Source organism: Corvus cornix, chromosome Z (genome assembly GCF_000738735.6).
Source record: "Corvus cornix cornix isolate S_Up_H32 chromosome Z, ASM73873v5, whole genome shotgun sequence".
Classification (NCBI taxonomy): domain Eukaryota; kingdom Metazoa; phylum Chordata; class Aves; order Passeriformes; family Corvidae; genus Corvus; species Corvus cornix.
This window is the reverse complement of record NC_046357.1, coordinates 65365464-65384777: the sequence shown is the minus strand read 5'-3', so window position 1 is coordinate 65384777 and position 19314 is coordinate 65365464. Positions and strand designations below refer to the sequence as shown.

The 19314-nt window shown below is 34.8% G+C and overlaps 1 protein-coding gene across 2 annotated transcripts in view; it reads right to left on the bottom strand.

Moving 5' to 3' along the window:
- Nucleotides 1–210: 210 nt before the first annotated feature.
- Nucleotides 211–19314, bottom strand: part of TNPO1 (transportin 1) — a 70305-nt gene continuing 51201 nt past the window's right edge. For both annotated transcript variants that reach the window (XM_039566708.1, XM_039566709.1), the window contains 13 exons: nt 18267–18492; nt 15477–15648; nt 14165–14251; nt 13280–13387; nt 12945–13103; nt 12764–12851; nt 11691–11789; nt 11381–11476; nt 8475–8550; nt 7585–7684; nt 6143–6217; nt 3339–3481; nt 211–1800 (listed from right to left, as the gene is read on the bottom strand). In XM_039566708.1, the coding sequence (XP_039422642.1) occupies nt 3374–3481; nt 6143–6217; nt 7585–7684; nt 8475–8550; nt 11381–11476; nt 11691–11789; nt 12764–12851; nt 12945–13103; nt 13280–13387; nt 14165–14251; nt 15477–15648; nt 18267–18492 (1394 nt within the window). In that variant the 3' untranslated portion in view covers nt 211–1800; nt 3339–3373. The remainder of the gene's footprint in view (nt 1801–3338; nt 3482–6142; nt 6218–7584; nt 7685–8474; nt 8551–11380; nt 11477–11690; nt 11790–12763; nt 12852–12944; nt 13104–13279; nt 13388–14164; nt 14252–15476; nt 15649–18266; nt 18493–19314) is intronic.

Below are 19314 nucleotides of genomic sequence, written 5' to 3'. Positions count from 1 at the left end.
AATAATGCAGCACTTGAAAAATGGAAAGGTGTGGCTTCACCTCTGACCAGCAGAGTTACAAATCTCTCCATTTTCCTTTATCATCATGGGATACTCTTTAGGCAGTCTAAACTATTAAAGACTTGCCACTTTCAGATGGACACAAGATCAAGTGTACCAGTTAGGATTTCACATTCACAGTACATAAGAAAATACACATGGAAGGAAAAGTAAAGGGTTAACTTAACAAGGATTTATTCACAGGAATACATGTAAGTAGAGAAAAAAAACACAACAGAAAAGCTAAACAAATGAAATGAAGAGGATCCAAACCAACTGTCACTCTGTAGCTTTAAACTTGCACCCTTGTGCATTTAACTACATCACAAAGGGCCACCAACATGCGCCAATACAGTGTAGATACCCTGCATTACATCCATTAACTTAAACATCTCTTTAAGATCATGCTTTGAACAAAAAGAAAGCGTAGAAGGTAATACGCTGAGTGGGAATAAACACAAATATAGCAATCTTGTCATCAACTTCTACAATTGTCTTTACGTGCCAACTAACATTTATGCAGCCTTTAATGGGTCTTACCATGTAATTAATTTTAGAGATTCTGATAAAATCACTAGTATATAACCATGCAGAAAGCACATCACACTGACAGCACAGAGGCAAATATTTTGCACAGCTATATCAGCTTTCCACATTGTGCAGGTTACACACAATACAATATCAATCTTACTCTTAACAGATCCTAAAAAGGTATTTCAAGGCCTAATTGTTAACTACAGTACTTTATATCTATATTCTTAATAAAAATAAATTCCACTGAATCTTAAAAAGGAATTTTAAATGCAGGGCTATATTGAATTGGTAAACTGCAACACAAAACTGGCGCAACATAGGTAAATGTATACCAATTTCACTCTATGTGATGCAAGCATGCTACTTTCCCACTAATTAAAATTACTTCTGATCACTATGAGCCAGAACGCATGCCTGAACCTTAAACTGCAAGTTAAGAATAATGCCTTACTCTAGAAATTAAAACTAACAAAGTACAATAATAAAATCATATCCACTACCTTGGTTGTTTTTCTTAACATAAAAATTAAGATGTCAATCTTTTCTTTGCAGTGTCCCTCTTCTTACCCCCAAAATGAAAGGAGTGACTTATTTGGCAGCTTGCAGGTTGCTTCATTTTGCCCAAGTTAACTTTATTACTTTATGATGGGGTTTCTATACTGTACACTGCAAGTGCCTGCTCCTAATACAGACACAAGCTGCATTTTAACTGTACTAACTTCGTTTGTGTGGTTCTCATTAACATGCAAATACCTAGGAATCCCATCAAGCAGGATGAAAATAATGTAGAAAACCCTTACTTAAAAAAACAGAAAACAAAAAGAAAGCCTTTTACTGTTTGTGACCCCCATTCTTAGGTTTCCTTTATTGTGCGCAAAATATTATTCCTCTTTACGTATCCCTATGGTTCAATTATATGGTTTCTTATTTTGGTACAAATCCCCACAATATTCCAGAATGTGCTGTTTTGTGACTAGATTCTTTTTTTTTCTTCTTCACATCCAGTGCAGAGGTGTAATAGGAGACAGATTTCCACCCACAAAGGCTCCAGATGTTAAAACATTTCCCAACATCGACTTAATACAGTGACGGCAACACCTCCCTCCCGCCCCTCCCAGTAGGGTTGGGATTGTACTGTATTCCCTACTGGTTTACCCTTCCCCCCAGTAAAGGGTAACATTTTCCCTGGGTGCAGAGGCTCCCTCATAGTCTCCCAGACTGAAGGACCTGTAAAAGGAAAAGACAAAGGTATAATTAAATCTTACCTTGAACATTTGACAGGTGCATAAACAAAGAGCCTTTTTCAAGCAGTTAAGTGCCAACCTTTAACTTAAAAATGGATTTATGCCTAATGTTCCCTTTTAAGTCTGTTAAGAAAGCAGCCTGTTTGTATCAGATAAATTATTATTCATGAAACAACAATATATGCTTTGAAACTACATTGACAATTCCACTACTGTGCTGAACTTAGATTTAAGATAAAAGCAGCCCTATATATTCTAACCAGTTTTTCCATTTTTAGCTCAAAATTATGAGGTAGTTATGACATTGAGAAAGAATATTAAACATATCTGCAACTGACCCAGCAGCTTCCCTTTCAGGTGGAATAAACAAGATAGCCAGAGTTTCTCCGAAGTTGAAACTGACAATAATGGCAGATTTTATCACTTTGGTTTCCTTTTCATCAGGAGGAGAAAATACCCTTACGTCAGAACTAAAATGCCCTCATTGATAAGTATGTAGCTGTTTGAAAAGTTTATTTTTAATCCATTGTTCTGATGTAACATGTAATGCAAATAGGATTTTTTATGCCACTTACTTCGAAAAAATCTTGGACTGACTTTTAAATAGTTGTCCATTCCAACACTAAACAGAACTGCATGATTCACTCTCGTAATTTCAGTACAAAAATTCTACTCAAAGTATGAAATTTGTATAAAGACTAAATGAACAAACTTAATTCATTCTCTTTTTTGGCTAATATAATAATCTCTTCCCAGTATCACACATGGGAAATTTGCTTTATGCAGTGTACACAGGTAGCATATAAAGCAAGGTGGTATAATAATAATAGAGCTACTCTGGAATGGACTTCCACTGTTCCTTTTTGAAGCTGAATCATTCTCCACACAGAACTGTCAAACACTTCTGAATTGATGCACAAAATGGAACACGGCAATAATAAACACATCAGCCACCCCCAAATATAAAGCCTTACAGTTACTGTAGTTACATATTAGCATAACATTCTTTATTCAGTGGAAAGATCATTCAGTATGTAGTTAGGAGTATATTAGACTTCTCATAGCTAGTGTGTTAACAAACCTGCTTTCTTATCCTAAAAGAGTATTCCTGCTTAGACCACATCTGCCATCTATTAATTCATAACATATAAGGTAGCCTGTGTCTTTAGTATGATGACTTGAGGATCATATTCATCACTTTGCTTATTAAACTTGAACCAGCACTTTGTTATACCTACACTTCCAACTTTCTTGATAAACTAATGTGTGTATCACAGACTCAGTTTTTCTTTCTTTCTTTCTCTCTTTGTAACAACAAAAAAAATCAGACAAATGCTTTTGCTATAGCCACCATCATTTAAGTATACTATCATCCCCTCTTTCTTCCCTTCATACGGGAAGGAAAGATACCTCCTCCAGTGTAGATCAGCAATTCTAGACCGATTAATTAATTATGTTTTATATGATGCAAACAGGAAGGACATCCAAGCTCTGTTTAGCAAGCAAGACTCATGTGCTTACCTCTAATGATGGGACTGCAGCTACAGTGCATGAGGTTAAACTCCATAGTAAGCTGCAAGGCGCTCTTTTAAGGGAAGAGGAAACTGGTCAGAGAAACGCCTCCAATTCTCATCCCCAACTTGATTTTTAAATCCATGAAGAATCTACAAATGAGAAGGGGGAAGTCAAAATAAGCAAAAAACAGAGGGTACATTATTTACTAGCCTCATATGCAGTAAGCCACAAACTGCTGAGTTGTACATCTGGCCACTGAATTCTCCAACTTCATAGTGAAATGCTACAAAGAAGCAAAGGAAGTAGATACAGCAAGGTCTTTCTTAATGCGTTTCTGTAAAGGTGACATAAAGAATACAGCTACCCATGGAAACTAGTGTGTGTATTCCTATTTGTATGTATTTTAATAGGTAACTTAAAACCTAGGGTTAAGCCATTTCAGAATCTCTATTTATAAGTTTTTCAATTCATTTTCCATCCATCCATCCATCCATCCATCCATCAATCCATCCATCCAACACAGCTCATATATGTTAAGATTACTGTGTTCACATTTATTTTTTAATAAATGGGAAGTATGTTGTGGGAAGTTGAGGTGAAACTGCAGCCAGCTTTTGTCAATTTCTAGCACATATGTCAAATCTTTTAGAGTTCTGTTTTTTGCATGGAATCTGTAAGACAACTTCACTAAAAATGAAGCTCTTAAAATATTTTTTGTTTTGAAAGAACAGGGATCCACAGTCAATGGCAATCAAAAGCCAGCAAAAGAGGAAAATCAAGAATCTACAGGTTTCAGTCTGGACCTTCTGATGCAATAAACTAACTGAAAATGAAATTATACTATCAGAAAAAACCTTAGTATGTCCCTTAAAACAGTAAGTAAACGCAAAATATTAGAAAGGACAAAACCAGACAAAATTACTGTTCCTCATGGAAAACTATACCAAGAAAGTCTGAAGTTTTGTTTTCCTTTTTTACATTCAGTATAACTGAATTGTGGAAGTCTGTCCAGAACACATCCTCAGATAAAAGGCAATGTCAAAATTAAAGCTCATGGTAACAAGTTCACGCTCCACACAGGACTGTCAAGCAGAACTGTTTTTAAACAGATGTAGTAGAAATGATATTACATGCAACCAGTTAACTTACTGCTTTTCTCCCTTCCCACAAGCAGGCTCTTTCCTAAACCCAAAGAGTCACATTAACCAGGTGCTAAGAAACTACTGAAAATCTAAGAATGCTCAGATATGACAAAAGGTTATGAGTCAGATTTTAACACTGGCAGCTCATCTATTCATGCTCTTGAAAGTATTTTCACTCCCAGTTCTAGTACTAAAGAATAAAACAAAACAAAACAAAAACTGGACAAATCCAGTTTCTCTCCCTTGTTCCTTAAAGTCAAAATTACTGTTGGAAAAACATCTAACTGGACTACAATAATCATGTATTCATGAAGAAGTAGTCTAAAAACCCTGCATGCTATCACTGAAGAAAGCTTTGTCTCCTTTCCTGCAAGGCAAAACCCACAAAAATACTTTAAAATTGCTTGCTTAAAAAAGCAAGGATGTCCTTATGCCAAGTGACCAAGAACCACTCTGTCTAGTTTGAATGCATTGTCTCCTAAATGGGTAACTTGCAAAGAATCTGAAAAAGAGGAGTTTAACTTGCTGAAGGACTGGTGCAAAAACATGCACTGAGACTGCTTTGGGCAATCATGACAGACTCTACCCAGGACCTCCTTTTAAGTTGTAATTACTGTTTTGTTCTGCTGATGTCAGAATACTCATAGCTGTACATTTTCTAGATCTAATGTTCCTTGGAAGGAGACTGGTTATCTGAGAGACTAACTAGGACAGTGAGATTTCTGTCTGCTCTTAAAGATGGGATAGAAAAGTTCCAGCTTCTGATTTGATGCTCACACATGTCACTAATTGAAGAAAAAGTCACAATACCAACCTATGATTCTAATAGGTCCTTAAGAATATGCTCCATTTTTGCTTTAAGAATATCATGAACTTTACTTTTGACATACAACTTTCTAAAAATTGGGATTTCACCATAGAACTTGTGAGGTGAACCACTTTTTTTCTCTCCCTCTCTCTCTCTCAATTTTTTCAAATTTAAGATACTAGTGCCAAAATACAATATATCATATTCTGGGTGGGGTTTTTTTGTGTTTTACTTACAAGGCAAACAGTCCTTTTGTTTAAATTCTATTGACACTTTTTCTAGGGCTGTATTCTTGGGTATCACTGTATGTTAGTTTCTTGAATCTAGCTCAACCGAGAAGGATTCTGAGGAGGATTAAGCAAGCCATTATCTTCAGCAGGAGTTAGAGAAACAAATAAGATACCACTTCGATATCTTTAATTTGAAACTTATGTATTTCTCCAAAATAAAGTAGCCATCTCTGTGGCAAAAAGTAGTCTTGAACCCTACAAATCTCATTTTCTGAAAAAAACGGTCTTACATGTAGTATAAACTCCACTGTTCTTCCAAATGCAGGCAAAACATAGTAGGCTGGACATTATGAAAAGTTGTTTGAGGATGATTAGCCCTTTAAAAACCATCTCAGGTGAACTTTTCAGCCATTTAAAAAAGTTTGGAATAATCCAAATGCATCTAAGAAGATACAGCTTAAAAAAAAAGTCAGGATTTTCATGTTGCTTTGTCTGACTATTTACGACCTTGCATGACCACAGGGCGCAGAGAAACCTCCATGACCACAAACACAGTAAGTGCTAGCAGTGAAACAAAAAGAAAAAAGAAACCAGAGGATGTAGAATATACTGTTATCTTAGAAACCTTACCTTACAGAACATGTCTCGAAGATCATCTTTTGGGCTAATCCATGATGCAACAGCATCACAAAAAAAAATAAAGTCCTATAATATTAAACAATCATATAGGTTAGAAACCTCAATTTATACATCTGAAAATAATGCTTGCTGTTCATTCCGTGAACCATGGATAGTCTTTGATCCCAATTCACAACTCCTTTTGTTTTTATGTATTTATTTTCTGCTTAATTCAGACAATGGTAAATTATTGCATTGCCTAAATGTTCAGGAACAGAAATTGCTGAGTGTCTTAAACCACAGTGAAGCCAACCCCAACTCTCCCCTCTACACCACACTAGTATAACTTCAATTCTTTCAGTACACATACAAATGCAAGATCTACTCACTTTAGTCTAAGCAACAAATGCATCTCCCACACACTTCTAGTTAGGGGAAAAAAGCTGTTTTATTTAAGTAGTTTTTTTTCTGGGACACAGGGAACATTTATCATATAGGTTCAAAACTAAGCCACCTCAAAATCCCTACACTTTGTTCATCTGCTGTCATGCATTATGTCCTCCTACACCAGTAGAACACCAGTCTTTAATATATGTTGCTAATGCATATAATTTCAGTAGGAATTGAGGATGATGACTAGAGAGGAGATGCGAGTTAATGAAATGGGTTTTTATTTAACCCCTCTTTGTAAGCTACATGAATGAACAGACAGTAAAAGACTGAAATGTGAAGTACAGAATGAGGCATAAATGAAATGAACTGAAAATTTCAAACCAAGGCAAACGCTTGATTCTTGTGTTTCAGGAAGAACACTTCCAGGCAGAGAAGAGGGAAAAACCAGTTTTGTTTTCCTCTTAGACAATACTACATTGATACAGTTTTACTTTAGAGGTGTGGAGATTAAAGATCAGGTCATATTCTATTCTTCAGTCGTACCATTTATTTTAAAGAGAGGCATGTTCCTTGTCACATTGACTATTTGAACAACTTATCTAAAGTTGAAACAGGATCTTCCCTACCCTAGCGCTAAGAATGAAGGGGTGGTTACTGGTTTTATTCTGTTACTTTTTTTAAAAGCCTAGGTTACATCTGGAAAATAGGTTTCAGAATGTCAGCTTTTACCTTATATTTGCATACAGATCCTGACCACAACCTGACAGAAGTATCAAAATACAGTTATTTTAATCAAAGTTCATTATTTACATATTCATTGCCAGTAAAAGACAAAAACTGATTTTAACAATACTTCTCTCCTATCCTTTTTAGATGACAATTACTGAAGCATCATGATACATATTCACAATATAAACATTTTGGGCTCCTTGACTTCAAAATAAAGCTACATCACGTACTGCAGGGAATCACTTCAAGGCAAACTTTTTCATACTCCACATACATTTTTCACTAAATTTCACATGAGCAAAGAAAAATTAGCATCTATTAATGTATCTTACTTGAACTACTCCACTGGGGTTGACCGTAATCATGGTACATATCCCACGGAATGCTGAATCCTTTTCCTCATTGTCTCTTATGTTTCGAAGAGAGGTGCACCTACCAAGTTGGAAAGCAAAACTTAGATAACTCTATTACTTTTCTTCAATCAAGTCAAAACTAGATGACAGTATCTGATGGAATAAGTCACACTGATAAGATGATCTGCAACATAATTTTGAACACTTAAAAAAACACTTGTTGCACACAGTTTTTACTAGCACAATCCCATTAGGCATCACCTCCAGAATCTGACTTTTTTGCTAACTGTAGTTAGGAAGTGTGACCTGTATTCCATTAAATACAAAAGAAACATGGATCTGGAATACTTACAGAAACTATCATTATTAGAAGCAGAACATGAAATACTGTCACAGTATGAATTATGTCAGATACCACTTACAGAACAGTTGTTGAACTTTAACAGCAGCAAGCAAGCTATTTTATACGTAACAAATCTATAAACATATATTCCTTACAGCATTTCAAGCCTCAGACTGAATTTTAAGTAATGCACAGTTTAAATTTTACAGTATTTGCATGCATTGTATTATCATTCTGGTGGATTTTAAATGCTCTTTCATAGTCAAGCTTTAACACAGCAAGCATGTGACAATCTTATCCCATGCATAAATTAGTCGTTAGCCACAACATAAAGAATACATGACGGTGCTACTAAAAACTCACAAACCTGATAGGACAAGATTAGTCACATGGTTGGCAATGATTAAGGATTGAGATTTTGTAACCAACTGAAAATATATCTAAAAGTGAGATAGAGAGAAGAAAGAAAGAAAGAAAGAGAGTGAAGAAAAATGAATTAAAAAAAAAAAGATTGAATAATACACACCAGGGTCTTATAAACTGCTGTAGCATGGGGGCCACCTCTTGAGGACAAACGTAACCAAGACGACCAATTGTTATTGCTAAGGTAACGCAATCACGGTTATACACCACCAAACGCCAACCAAGACATGAGCAAATGAAGGGGGAGGAGAAAAAATAAAGAAAAAACAACAAATAACTCAGAAACAGAAACCAACAGAATCTGTGTATGATAATAAACATAAGATTTCACCAGTGCTGTTTATTACCACCCCCTAAATAAGAGGCAGCAACATATATGGTATACTCTCCAAGGTAAAAGAAAAATTAAAGAAGTATGAGAGAACACCAAAAACACAATTTTAAATCCAAAGGATTTCTGATGTAAGCAGTCATTCTGTCCCCTCCTCAGCGTAATCATTTGCTAGATTTAAGTAAATTGACCTCTACACATTCAAAGTTTTTATTGAAATGTACTATAATGGATACTTTTTAAAAAGAGAAACTAACAATTTTCAGTTTTAGTATCAAGTATTCTAAACATTCTATTTTATCCAATATTTAGAATTCAAGGTTTTTAGAGACCTTATCTATCAGTAAAATACATTTCCAAATACTTTTATATGGAATATATTGTGGTCTGTCTAAAAATCCTAAACAGATGGAACATTTCTTGAAGAGCAACAAATGTTTTTCTTCTTCATAATCTCATAGCAAATTTAATTAAAAATGGTTGCTAACTCAAAGCAACTGACTGCAGAACATTAATTCTTTAATCCTAGTATTTCTCCTGCTCACAAAAGCTTTCCTCATAAGATATACACGAATCTGATTTCTGATACCAAAGCATGAGGACACATGAAAAGCAAAATTGCTTCATCACATGATTACGTAGTTTGGTTCTTTGCTCCGAGGGACAGACCAAAGAAAGTAACATTAAGCAAATGTGTTTTAATGGTGTTCGCTCAACTCACGAAAGATTAATCTTCAGAAAAAGGAGAGGGTGGGGGATAATGTATCAGGATTACTTGAAGCAAAATACATGAATAATACTAAAATCCAGCAGATTTGTATGAAGCAGAAAAAGGAAACCTATGTTCAAGGGACATACTATGCAACACTCTAATTAACAGGCATTTGTGAACAGTTTCATGAAACATGCAATAAAGCAGATGATGCTTTCTCCAATAAAAGTTTGGTGTAGGATATACTAGCAGTCTGAAACATATTAATTCCATGTGACGCAGCTCACTGTTAATGTACTATTTTGCTCTGGTGTTACTTAATTTCCATACATAGTGTCTAAAATTTTTTAGTATCTTATAAAACTTCACAGAAGCTCAAGTGAAAACACAATTTTAAGCTTAATCTGTAAATTCTTAGAGCTACAGCATAAACAAGGTATAGAAATCTCTGTCAAAATGTGTTTTCAGGACAGTTTTCATAATTAATTACATAGCAAGCTACAGCAAAACCAGTAATATTCTTGCATATATTAGTGGCACACAGCAAAATATCCCACAACAAACTTATAATAAGTACAACACACTCAACATTTATTTGCAGTTATCCATCCACATTTAAAGTAACTATTAAGAGAATTTAAAAATAAATAAATAAAAACCAGTGTTTGGATGCTTCCAAAAATTCTCTTAACAATGATGGAAGCAAACATCTAAGTATTGGATGCCTTTCAGTTACATGTATTACACATCCATCAGTGCAGAAGAAGGGAGTCAGGGCAGGGGTAAGGAAAATTTATATTGTTATACTCTCATAGTATTATACTGTTACACTATTCCATAGTATATTCCACAACTAGGTATTTGATTCAAAATTTTCTTTTCAGAAAGTAGTTCATATAATATGCTATAAAACTAGGTAAATTATCCTTCAAGTTCACCTTCCATACTAAATGGGATAGAGGGGGAGAGAAAGTGCAGCTTTTAAGTTTAGAGAATACTGAAGGAAAAATATGCTTTGAAAAATCTCTCTCCAAATCATCTCTTGCTTTGCTTAAAAAGTGTAACTGTACCATTGTATTTGCATCATATTCAATCATGTCAGACATAGTAACTAAACTGTCATTTTCTTACAAGACAGTTTTCAAACAAAAGGAAAAAAATTCCTCTGTTAGTAAAATAGTGAACAATAAATCCATTGCATTATCCATAAATTTTTGCTCAAGTATGGAAGGTGCTTTTCATACCAGAACATGCCCTCTATAAATGCAAAAGAAACAAGCCTCAGAAATTCCAATTCAGTAAGGCATTTGGGAATTACTCCGAGTTTGGAATGCAAAGCCAGAACATAAAATATGCATGCCATTATTAGAATTCCTTCCAGGAATTTGTTATTAAGTGACCAGGTAATAGAAATTAAACATAATTTTTGTTATGTCGTGGTAAAACTGCCATCACAGATCTAGATTTTTATGCATGATATTGTAAATTTATCTTTAAAAAAAAAAGTGCATTTTTTTGTAAATTCAAAGAGTTCATTGATTTATATATGCCAATTACATTTTTTTCACTAGACATACATATACAGTACATGTGTAAAGACATGCATACATCAAAATCAGTGAGAAATTAAGTCTCTTAAGTGTTACTGCATACATTTGTCATATTTAATACTTAAATAAAACTGGAAAAATTTGTCACATTTAATACATAAAAACTGGAAAGCAGATGATAAATAGATATAATAAATGCTATAAAAGAAAAAGGAATAACTTTTCAAATCTAGATATATGATTTGCTGCAAGACTGAGACTTGTAAGAGCTTGTGCAAAACAGAGTTGTTTTTACTTATAAAAGCCAAATACATAACAAAATCAGTTCTGGTGTGGTTCCCCTATGCAATTTAAAAAATAATTTAAAAAAAAGTCTTCTAATTTCCTTCACCATGTACAGTTCATTTTTTGGGTACCTGTGTTCTCTAACAACGTCTTTGGTGTGTTGGGTCTGTTAATTATTTCTACAAGCTGGTGCAAGACCATTGGAATATAAGGCTGCATTTCTATACCTGAAACAACAATTTTAAAAGAAATTCAGAAGAAAATGACCATTAATATACATAATGTAAACAGAACATGTACACTTAACTTACTAACAAGGACAAGAATCACAAATGTAATTTAAATCTTAACATAAAGGTATCACTTGAAAAAATTTCACCCAAAACACCCAGACAAATAATTCTAAATGTGCAGAGACTTAAAGAAAAAATTAAATCTTACCCATCTGGATAGAGATTTCTCCAATTGCCCAGGTGGCATTGTTACACACAGAAATGAATTCAGGGTTTAGGTTGGTTCCCAAAATTGGCATGAAATCAGCTAGAAAGAACAACATTTTAAAATCTCATCACACAATACAACCATCTTGTCCCATTAGTTTAGGACTGTGAGGGGGAAAAAAAGGGAATGTTTAAGAAAAAGATAATGTAAGCCTATTTAAATACTTGGAGAGTATTAAATGCAAATTAACAGGAGCTATAGTCCAGCTATATATCAGATTAACGTGGAATTTACAGCCTAAGCAGATAAATGCAAATATTTTCAAATTATGCTTTTAAAATCTTCCTAACAGGCTTTATCTTTATGTAACTTTTATGTAGAAACCTTTTTCTCTCCTTCCCTTGCTCAGGTGGGAGCAGAGAGAGGAAGAGAAGAAACAAAACCCAGCTACAAGTACTAGTGGTTTTATCATATGGTTGAACATCCCCCAAATCACCTGGATAACCATGTATTCAGCTACCCTTAAGAAAACAAAAAAGACCAGAAGGCAACCACATCTTTGATTAAATTTTAAGAAAAATTAGTCAAAAAGGTCATTATAACATCTGCCAAATAAAATTTTAAATTCCAAGCCTATCCAAGCATTTATTCAGCAAGTGCATCTCAACAGTATCTGTGGGAAGAAAGAGCAAATATTGTGGAAGTGTATCACCAATGCTACTTCCCACAGAAATAAAAAACAAAGCAGAAAAACAAAGTAAAACCTATCCTCTAGCCCATTTTCTGATTTATATATTATATGTATTTTTACTTAACAACAAATTCTAGTAGAACAAAAAGAGCTATAAAAATAAAGAAGAAAAATGAACTTTTGCACTGTCTACAAAAATAGGAACAACTTTTCTTAATATACAATTCAAAGGACAAAAGACTACAGACTCTTGTTGATAAAGGAAAATGACTGTGTACAACACCCTAAAAAGGCAACCCACAGAACAGGGAGTTTAACAATGGCTAATACAACCCCTTAGACACTTACAAAACAAGTTGTTAAACACGTAAAAGAAACATACCGATGCAAGGTTTAACATGCTGAAAACATGCCTTCGTCAGGTCACCTAACAATGCAAAAGAACTCTGCCGTACCTCAGGCATTTTGTCCTAAAGAGAGGAAGGAAAAAATTACAATTCTAGAAGAGTTTCTGATTCTCCGTATAAAGAAAATGTTTGGTTCAAATAGCTTACTCATCTCACCTGCATACATTGGTACATTAGTGTCAGGATATTGCTGCGAGCCACTAGCTGTTCAATGTTGCCTCCAAGTCCTTCAGCTAAACCACTGAGTAAATCAAGAGCCACAATCATGAAATCTTTATCTGGAGCCTCATATTGGTCTGGCTGTGCATTATGCAACTGCAACAAATAAGTACACATTTCAAAAATTATACTAGACTTTCTCAGGAGTATGCATAAAAAAGTTCCAGAACTGCATCTTCATTTAGATATTCAATTTCCCTGCAAACCTCTGATTTCACACAGTTAACACATTGGTTTAGCGAAGTATCATGGGAACAGTTATAGCAAAATACCATGGCTTGTGCAAGTGTCTTCTGCACCAGATTTACACAACGCTGGTACACAGGTTCACAGTATGGAAGAAAGCCAGATTGCAAGGCAGTAGCAACTGACGACAGGCACTGGAATAAAAAAAAAAAGAGGAGAGAGAAAGCAGTCACTACTTTTCCTCACATTCCTGAAGAGTCTTTTACTTGGGAGAGGCAGCTTGGAGGACATTAGGATTTTAAGTACACCAACATGTAACTGATTAATTAAACACAACCTAGAAAGGCAGTACTGATTAGCTGAGCCAAGGCAACTATCAGCAAGTTGTTACTCACTCCTGTGTATGCCAGTTGAAAAAATTTCTCAGCAACAGCATCTTCTTAGAGGTAGCCAAGGAAATGCATACAAAACCAGTTACGATAATTCAGACAGCACTTACACCAAACTGCAGTATCTTGACCATGAACAAGCCCTAATATAACCTAAGAGTTACAAAACTAATTTTTCTAGAGGTGTTTTCCTGCTTCATACTCAGAAAATACAGAGCATTAGACTACATAGCCTGGTTCATACCTTCTTCAGCTTGTCTGACAATAGTTTTAATGGAAGGATGAAGGGAGGGCAAGGAGAGAGAAGAATAAAAGGAGGATAGAACCCTTTTTTCCCCCAAAACAATCCTATGACAGAAAACACTCCAAAATGGCAAGAAAAAGTCTTAAATATTTCTGCTAAACCTAAGGACATTTATTCAGTCATAAAACTTTCTTACCACAGTCAGGATATATTTTCCCTAATGGAAAATAGCTAACATTGTCAGCTTTTATAGTCATATTTCCTAGTAAGAACACCTTTAGTAGAAAACATAGTTTCTAAAATAAGTTGATACAAAATATGCATATTTTAACATTTACCTCTAATAAAGGGAAGAGATCTTTATCTTCATCCTTCAGCATGTTCCACTTCTGGATTAATGGAGGCATTAGCATCTGAATATATTCCTGTTGAGGATGAAAATGTATCAGCTGCTAAAACACTCTACTGCATACTATTTTATTTCAAAGCTAAAGAAGAACTGAAATATATTTTACTTTTTCAAAAAAACGAAATATCAGGTGTACTGTAATTCAATCACTGTTGCAATTCACAGATATTTTAATACTAAAATTTACAATTTGTTTTGGTGTTTTTTCCTAAAGCACATAAGTACCATTACAAAGGGAGTCTCTTCCTCCAGGTTTGGTTTCAGCATAGCTGCCTGGGTTATTATGATTCTATCTGACTGCCTCAAGGCATACAGAAAACATTTTTACATTTACACTGTGGCTCTACATCTGTCACCTGCTTCTCTCAACCACCTTCCACTGTCCTGATACTACAATCCTATCTCCATGACCACAAGTTCTGAAACTTCTTCCTGAAACCAACCACCCATGAAAAAAGTAATCTCCTATCTCTCAAGAAGGAGGCACTTAGGCCTATATAAAGCTGGTTTACTTGCCACTGCACAGACACAGTCACAAGGACATTAAGCAAGGCACGTCTAGAGTACTGTTGCTCCCAGAAGGCATCTAAAGAGTCAACAGATTTTGCTATGTCCAATGGTACAAAATTCTAAATGACTAAAGAAAGTCCCACCCTCATGAGGAGCTGCCATTTAGCTTCCTCCTGCTGTCAAATGCCAAGATGGCCAGGCTCAGAGAGAGACTGAAAAACAGGTCCTTTGATGGTGTGGGGTCCAGACGGCAAGTAAAATACCATGGAAACAACTAAAAATGTTTTTTCTAGGGCATTTATGTCATTAGAAACACTATAGAGAAATGAAACAAGTCTCAATAACCATCATAAGATGCCAACATATGACATGTACATCTTCTACTAATTAATACAGGTACACTAAAAAAAACCCCACTACATTTGCCTGTCCAAAGGGGTATATATACTGATATCTCCTCTGAGCTAAAAAACTTTTGAGCATGAAGGAGAAATCATGATGAGATCACAACACACCACACACTATTGCATGTTTACTCAAAATGGCAAATATTTGTGTAGTAGGAAAATTATGTGCAGTCTATGTATTTAATCTGTAAACATGGAGCACAATAAAAGGTACATGGAAATATCAGCACTTCTGGTTTATAACATGTAAAGCATACTACAAAAAACACTGAACAAGTTTTTCAAATATGCTAAGTCCTTCTACAGAACATGAAGTATACTCACCGGTTTATTTAGATGATGTCCTACAGAATCTGCTAGGGTTCCTATAGCATCATAAAGAATGAGCAGGTTTTTATGCTGGTATTTACTAAATGCGAAGACCAAAGTGTCAAGTATATATGCAAGATAAGGAACAAGCTCTGTACAAGCCTCCTCTTCTAGAGTAGCAAAGGCACTGAAGGACAATAAAACAAGTTAGTACCTTGGACAAAATGAAACAAGACGACCCCAAAATGCCCTACTTAACCTATTTCTGTTTAAACATAAAGCTGTATTTAGTCCTCGAATTCATGTAGGATATGCTTCCAAAAAGGTAATACTTAGATAACTTCGATATTTTTTGACTGAACACAGGATCACCCATAAGGATCCAGCTCTTACATTGCAAAGAACAAAATTTTAAAATATTGCCATAAAACTCATTAGGGATATGGAAGCCTCTCACTATAAAGAAAACTATTAGCAGAAAAGTTACAATATACTAATTAAAATAGAAGGAACCATAATAAAAGCTGATTATTTAAGTTAAATTGGACCACTATCAAGTTAAAAATGGACTACTGTCTTTAATGTATACAGTAGCTGCACCTAGATATTTTGGTGCTGTTGTGCCAATACAATGCAAACATCAGCCTGTACTCTCAGCAGTTCACCACATAGAAAAAGATATAGAAAGACATGGAAAACTAAAAGCAAATACAGAGGATGAACAGTTCTAGCTGCTCTTGGTCAAAGCACACATCATGACGTCGTGGAAACATTTCAGCTTGTCTATGCAGTGTTTGAACGGCAGCATTAAGAAAACCCATCCAAAATGAAACAAAACAAAACAAAACAATCCCCCCACACCAGACATGCTGCTTCAGAGAAACATTAATGAAAGGAAAATAATATGGAGCTATTGAAGATTTACTGGCCTAGCTTTGTCAACAAGATTATTATTAGCTTGTCTCTGCGCTAAAAATGCATGCATCACTGCGCGAGGTGTGTGCTACCAAATGCAGAAATGCCGTTTTCTTAACAGAAGGGAACTGTGAACACTAAATGGCTAGCATTCTTACTTTATTTACTTATTTATCATTTTATTCTGTAGTTATGAAGTGTTCTTTCAGAATACAATTGAAGGCATACAACTTGTGCAGGAAATGGTATTTCAGTTATATTTCATTTTGTGTGTCGCCAACTTAAGGAGCAACTTCTTAAAAGCACAGATGTAAACTTCAGACATCTGATACCATATAGAAGTTAGGGACAAAAACATACAGTATCCTGTGACCAATCTTCAGTTTGGTAGACATTAACATCTATGCAACTATTCACTGTTGGGATGAAGCTTTTTGTTGTTGTTCAAGAAGGTTCATTGTATTTCCTTACAATTTAAAAAGCTAGTAAATACATTTTGACTTGTAACAACTCTACATTTTCCTTACAGTTAAGTTTCCCAGACAGTTTATTTTTAGCTGCAACAGTGATTTTACTGAATCTCTGTTCTAAAGAAAGTATCTCAAAATATGCTCTGACAGTGAACTTTTATTAAAAAAAGAAAAAAAAATTAGGCATACTGTAATTTTTAATACTTCCATTCTAGATTCCCTGTTACTATAAAAGTTTCCACGGCCCATTGCACATCCTTCATAAGCACCATGTGAGGTTATTTAACTACACTACAACACAGCTGTGTTTAACTAAATGCAGATTTTCAGCCATGTTTTGTACAAGGGAAGTTTGAAGAGAAGTGGAATATTTTCCTTTGGGGATTTTTTTTTTGCTTGGTTGGTTATTTTATCTGGTTTTTGGGTTTTGCATTTGTTTTTTTTTTTTTAATAGAATAAACAGAGAAGACATTAAAGCTACCCAAATTTGCTAGCCAAATTTTTGCAAATGTTTGGAGACACAAGGAAACAGTATTTAATTCCTCAATCTCACTAAGTACATTTCATAAAGTCATTGTATCTGTTCTCAGGCAAGGATATACTCACCCCTTTCGAGCAAAGCTTAGCCCAACAACCCTGAACTCATCACTGTCCTTAGGCACTACTGACACTTGGCAGTTGCTACTATTATTATCATTTATTATCTATTATTACTACTATTAGTTTCAGGTGTTCAGAGGCAGAGGTAACTGCTTCTTGAAGAAACCTTAAAAACTTGCTGTGTACACTCCAGTCTGACAAAAACTGACATGTACATTTTTTTTTTTGTGCCACGTGCACAAGGGGTGCACCCATTCCCATTCCATTAATGTTGCGTCCACTAATTAAGCAATATATATATATTTTTTAAGAAGTAGACCAGGGGGAGAAGGGAATCTTATCTCCCAACATCTTGCTTCAGGAGAAAGATAATATGCCTTGAAATAATCATAACTGAAATATTTTGGTAATGCTGAGCTAAGTATAACGGTATCAGTAATCCAATTACAGAATAGCTTTCCACTGTAATCAGTTCTGCCCATGTTCATAGACAATTTTAAAAAAGGCCAAATTTCTGGTCAACGAAACACCATATATTGAAAGTAAGTGTTGCAAACAGCTAATTTACTACAATGTATTATTTAGGCTGGTGTTCTACATACTCTGAAAATAAAGTGCACAAGAGCAATAGATGTTAACTTTTTTCATGTTATTATAACTTGGGAGAAAGTTGCATCTACTCCAATGTAAGAGAAAGAAATACATTAAGAGCTAGAAATGGAGTCAGGTATTCACTCATAAAGGCATTAAAATAGCTTCCCACAGGAAAAAAAAAAAAACAGCATCATGGATAGTGATGTTTGCTTAAGCTTTGGCTTACCTGCAGGCAGCTTCTTGTACTCTCTTGTTGCTATCCAAGATACGCTTTAGCAACTCAGTCATTAATGGCTTCAAGTATGTGTCTGGGGGTTGACTAACTACCCAGTGTGCATAGCGACTAAGAGTCCAGCATGTAATGGAGCGCACAAGAGCCTTTTTGTCAGAGAGGCACTGAATAAGGTGAGGGATTAGCTCTGGAAGATATGGAATCATACCCTGCATGCAGCCTGGAAAGAAAAATATAGCTATTGCAGTACCAGAATTAATGAAAAGTTCCATTATTTTCTGTTTCTGATGGAGAGACATATTTTCATTCTCTATCACAGAGGAACACAACATGTGAAATTAAAAATACAAATATTTTAACAAAGCAAGTCTACCTAATTTATATAAAGTTCTAAAAAAACCCCTTAAATAAATAACAGTTATAGTAATTTTAAGTATTATAATTATAATATTATATAAGTAAAATACTAAAATTCTTAAATAATAGTTAAAATCTTCAATTAAACTTATATTCTTTTCAATTACATTTCTACTTCAGTGCTTCCCCAATCTCCAGAAATTTTGATTTGTTCAATGCAGTATAGCAAGTACATCCAAATAAAGTTTCTAAAGCTTGAAGTTCCTATTTCAGTCTACTCAGAGTAAGCAAGAAAATACCAAGCAAAGAAAGACTGTCTTGACAACAAATCATCACATGAAAAAGGATTCCTTAAGAAATTAAAATCTGTTTATTTTTCCTAAAATTGAACAAATATTGACCACCAATAAAAGCTGCACCCTTCAAGTCTGCAAGGGCAGTAAGACACCAAGATTTGTCAGAAGTACTAACTTCTACCTTGCTGGACTTCAAATCAAAACCGACTAAAAATTTTCCAGTAGCAGTAAAAAAAGTATGTTCATTAGACACTGTGGGAAAAGAAATATAATCCAGGCATGGGCCCAAATCTACTTCTTTAGCATTCAAAAGGAACAGAGATGCTGGAACTCCAGGCAAAAAGCCAAGCAAGACTGTGAGTAAGTAAAAAAGAATGGAAGTTAGCCTA